General features: G+C 39.3%; 1 protein-coding gene across 1 annotated transcript in view; it reads left to right on the top strand.

Moving 5' to 3' along the window:
• The first annotated feature begins 546 nt into the window (after nt 1-546).
• Nucleotides 547-5,000, top strand: part of LOC138041554 (proline-rich protein 5-like) — a 5,055-nt gene continuing 601 nt past the window's right edge. Inside the window, exons 1-2 of the mRNA XM_068887292.1 lie at nt 547-1,158; nt 4,292-5,000. The exon at nt 4,292-5,000 is cut by the window's right edge and continues 601 nt beyond it. Coding sequence (XP_068743393.1) covers nt 592-1,158; nt 4,292-4,684 — 960 coding nt within the window. The 5' untranslated portion in view covers nt 547-591 and the 3' untranslated portion in view covers nt 4,685-5,000. The remainder of the gene's footprint in view (nt 1,159-4,291) is intronic.

Below are 5,000 nucleotides of genomic sequence, written 5' to 3'. Positions count from 1 at the left end.
GAAGGGGAAACCTCGCGAAGCGTCCCGAAAACCCATCAAATCACTCAGGGCAACGCAGAAAATAGTTGGTTGAGTGAACTTTATTTTTCTGGCTGTCCATAAAATGAATTTTCGAATAGAAACATCTCGATTTGAAGTTTTTGTGGAACATTTTCCTCGACCAGTTGAATCGGCCGTTACAACTGTCTCAAAATAACGTGACATCACGCGCTCTCGCATCGTTAGGGTTGTCTGTCTGTGCTTATACCATTTATACCATCACGACTTCGATTTTCTGGCGAAATCAGTTCCGTGTAAAGGCTTCCAAACCGCATCGATTTTGACGCGGTTTCGAAGGCATGGAATCGTGTTGACCGTGTTCGTGTAAACGCTGCCCAAGAGTGCCCAAGATGAAAACGGAATTCTGCCCATTTTATGACGTTGGCTACCTTAGGCATCCCACGTAATAACTATTTGCAAGTGTAGCGCATGATGCGACAGAATCAGCCTAAAGCCCAGTTTCTTTCCGAGAAATTCACTTGAGCGGAGACTAAGCCGAAGGTTCGAATTGTTAGCTTTTATCGGCTAATCCATGTCTTCAAGAAGAGTTCGATGGCCCGATCACCGGTGTCAAATTTGGGTGATTTGTTGAGAAAAGAACCTTCTTTTACTGTAGTTGGGGGCCCCAGGCCCAAAAGCCCGAAACTGATTGATAAAAAGTTTACGTACGGTCCAGGTGGAAAGAGCGAAGATTGGAACACTGTTTCGAACGCCGTTACAGCCCTGTTTCAACGCAAGAAATTAGCAAAGTTCGAACTTAGCAGTCTCGCGGAGAAAGTAAAAACAGTAAAACAAGAAATAGGTGGACCTACTATCTGTGAACGGTTTAAAGAATCGCTTGTCAAAGGAATGATCATATTACGGGAGGACGTGAAAGACAAAAATGGCGAAGTTCTTTTGGACAAATTGGGGGAAAGCTGGTCATATTTCTTTTGCACAATATTGCCCTTACTTCAAGCAATATTTTTAGACATACAGTCTCGGGAGGCACAGTCAACAAGGGCCATCGCTTTATTAAACTTTCGCGATGTTGTCGTGTTGAAAACCAAATTAGAAGAAGCATTTATTATGGACTTGACAGTTCCCCCAAAAGTAGTTCAGATGTTGTTGATCTTACAGGTGAGGCCAGGTATTGTTAACTTGAAATAATATGTACTTATTGACTGAGTGGGAGGGCCGGACGGGAAAATATTTTGCTCGAGGTCATAGCGTGTGTACCTAAACTCAGTCAATGAGCATTTTATCAATTGGGCTCCTTACACTATTTATGAGCACTCAGAAGATGAAGTTAGGACAAAATAAAAAACAAAAATCTGCACAGAAAATTTATCCAATCTGTTGTTTGCATTTGCTTTTCTGGCTGTAACTTACTTGGATGTTTAAAAGCGACGAAATCCCTATGCATCGCACGGAGCCGTGCACGCTCCTAGTAGGGCCATACAGCTTTTTCCGGCTCTGCTCGCGCTAATGCATACAGCCCTCATACGGGAATTTTCCCAATAATTTTGCAATGAAAGCATGCGCAGGGCCGTATAGGCCATGTGATAACAATTATAGAGCTAAGTACAAGTATTTTGCTTGCACATATAATAATTTGGAGGCTTAAAATAGAATCATGGACCATTTTCATGGTTTGTCACACCACACAAATAGTTCATCACCATTTTTTAAAGGGAACCTCCACTTCAACAAAAAAAAAAACTTTTAAATCACAGGAAATAACCGTTACAGTCAAGTCAGTCCGAAGTATTTTCAAGGAAGTGTTTGTATCTGAAATAAATAAGTTTTAGAATCGCCTATTTTTGTTTTCAAATTTCCGCCATCTTGAATAATTGTGACCAATTGTAAATGGGGAAGTGACCATGGGTCTCCCAGGCTAGGTGGGGGGGGGGGCTGATGGGGGGAAGAGACCATCATTATATGGCAAGCAATTTTCAGGTTGAATGGAGCACGCTGAATGGCTTGTTTTTGGTCAGGATTTTACAGTACAGACCATTCCAATGGAAACAGTCCATTTCTGTATTTTTTCTCTCTCTGGGAAAATTCAAGTTGAGCAAAACACAGAAAGTTTAAAAAAGGCAGAATTTAATTTTTTCAATAATAGTACAATAATAATTATTATTATACATTGGTGTCACCAGCTCGATTTGGCTATAAGCAGGTAGCTAATTCTTGCTTGCTCTGTTTCTCTTAGGTCATACCTACAGACAATAGATTTGATATAATTATGTAGAAATGATATCATACCTACAGTCAATAGTTTTATGCATGCAGAAGTTACGTCACACTAACCAGCAGTTTGATCAGTTTTGTCATGGCGGAGCTCAGCTCAGGAATATGCATAATAAAACAATTATTGAATTCGGTTTTCGCATGTTAGCGATGATTATCAAGGCCTCAGTTTGTGTTATCCGCCTCAGCCTTCGGCTTCAGCAGATAACACAAACTTAGGCCTTGATAATTATCGCTAACATGCTCAACCTCATCCAGTAATTGTTAATAATTATACCAAGTGGAATTTAGTTTTACATGTAAAAAATTACCATTCAAAGTTCCACGCTGATGGAAGACGAAGATTACAAACATTCACCAAGCGAAGAAGTGTCCAATCACACAAAGAAACGATGCCATATAATAAACAACTTACTAACCTCACTTGCTCGGCTTTGTACTGGGGAATATTGGCCCTAAGGCATTTTTGTATGGACCTCGCTTCTGCTATGACTGCTGGCCAATATTCCCCAGTACAGCCCTCGCACTTAGTACATTTGTCATCACAGCGATCCCCAACTCAGAATTTGAATGCTAAGCTACACGTTATTTAACTCATTAACTCCCGGGAATGAGACTTCGCAGATTTTACTCTGTCTAATGCCAGACAGTTTTACTTGTCAACTGGGGGGTGTCAGTGGGTTAATGGAAAATATTATTTTTTAATGGGTTTAAAGGAAGTAAGAGATTCCAGAAAAAAAACCAGTTAATCATAGCTTGAACCCATTCACACCTGAAGCACCCGCAATCTGTGAGTAAAATCGTCATCATCATCATCATTATATTATATTTTTATTTTTATTTCACTCAACCCTTTGCCACCTGAGAGTGACACTTGAATATTTAACAATTATTCGCCGAAGGCGAAGTGATTATCAGTGAATATTCACCGATAATCACTGAGCCTGGGGCGAATAATTGTTTTAGTATAAATACACAGGTGATTATACAAAATCACTCATTGGCTCACTGTCTCGGATTATCAGCCGATAATCACCTCGACGGACAAAATGGCTGCTAGTAGTTGTTTTGCCACTGTAAGTGAAGATGATTTCGCGTTGAAATGTTTTTTTTCTCTTTCTTCAAAATTATCACCTGTGTATTTATACTAAAACAATTACCGGCCTTAGGCTCAGTGATTATTGGTGAATATTCACCGATAATCACTGAGCCTGAGGCGAATAATTGTTAAATATTCAAGTGTCACTCTCAGGTGGCAAAGGGTTAAGTGAAATAAAAATAAAAATATAATAATAATGATGATGATGATGATGATGATGATGATGATGATGATGATAATAGTAATAAAGCAAATTAATCTTGAGAAATGTCCTGTCAATCAAGTGAACTCTTTGGTACCTAAGGCCCATGGGTTGGACCCAGTGCTTCAGAGACTAAACAAGCAAGCCAAGGATTACAAGTGATAATAATAATAATAATAATAATAATAATAATAATAATAATAATAATAATAATAATGCAAATTTAACTTTGCTTCATTATTTAAGCTAGTTTTGCAATTCTCTCTCAACCCTTATAAAGAGGGGATCGGGAGAGACAAATCTTGGGAACTTTGGACTGAGAGTCTAGAGTAGCTGCAAATATAATGTTATAGGAAATTGGGAGTCCATCTTTACTGTGTGATGCAAAAGATTAGGCAGTTCAGCTATGGCCATGACAACACCACAAAGCAAGAATGTGATTGGTTAAAAAAGGAAAAAATAATCATGCTGCGTGCTTGGCTCGCATTTCAGTCGAATTTTTGCCGTATTCCACAAAAGAACAACATGAAATCACCAAATTTTAGGTTTTGACGACAACATGAGCATATATATTTTGAAGCGACAGTTTAGTCGACCTTTCCATTGTCCTTGCTTAAACTCACTATTATTTCATGTACTGTAGCATACCATACTGTTCCAACCACCTTTATGCATGTCACTTTTTTTGTCAACTGAAACATGCAGTTTTTACCTTGCAGGGTGTCCATGACGATCAAAATAGTGCAAACTACAGAAAACTGGAACACTTAATCTCCTACGTCGTACAACCTTATTTAAGTTCCTCAGGATTGCGGGCAAAACCTACGAAACCAGTCTTGCAAACTACGAAAAGTAAAAGTTTCGAGGAACCATCGATTAGTTCATCACACACTGGGACACCAACTATTGTGGAAGAAAATGTAGCAATACCTGTTCAAAGGCCACGCCCTGTTAGCGTGGGATCCTTAGAACTTCAATCAAAATACTCAGCTGACAGACTCCATGAAGCTGCTCTTCAAACCGCACATGTCCGTCGCTTTACCTATGATGATAGCATAGCTGAGTCAAGTGGGAGCGCAGTTTTCAACTCAGGTTCTTCTACTGTTACCTAGAGAACAATGCCATCTTACTGCCGTACCCTTCTGTCTCCATGGGAACATGGGTGAGAACATGTTCTTGGTACCCATGTCATCTGTCATTCAACTGGATGCTTCTTTGGCGGGTTATGGTTGACCCGATTACCCAACCCTCATTGTGGAATCTCTCCTTCATGAAAGAAAAACCTTCCTTTGCATTCAAGATGGACATACTATATTATTAATTTTAATAATTTCAATTGGAAGATATTCACTGGATGAGGATACACAGTGCTTTGAAACTAAATTATAAAATTGTAGATCTACACCCACAAACCAGTATCAAAGTGTC

The sequence above is a fragment of the Montipora capricornis genome, chromosome 3, assembly GCF_036669925.1.
Source record: "Montipora capricornis isolate CH-2021 chromosome 3, ASM3666992v2, whole genome shotgun sequence".
Taxonomy (NCBI): Eukaryota; Metazoa; Cnidaria; class Anthozoa; order Scleractinia; family Acroporidae; genus Montipora; species Montipora capricornis.
This window is presented reverse-complemented; position numbering and strand designations above follow the sequence as displayed.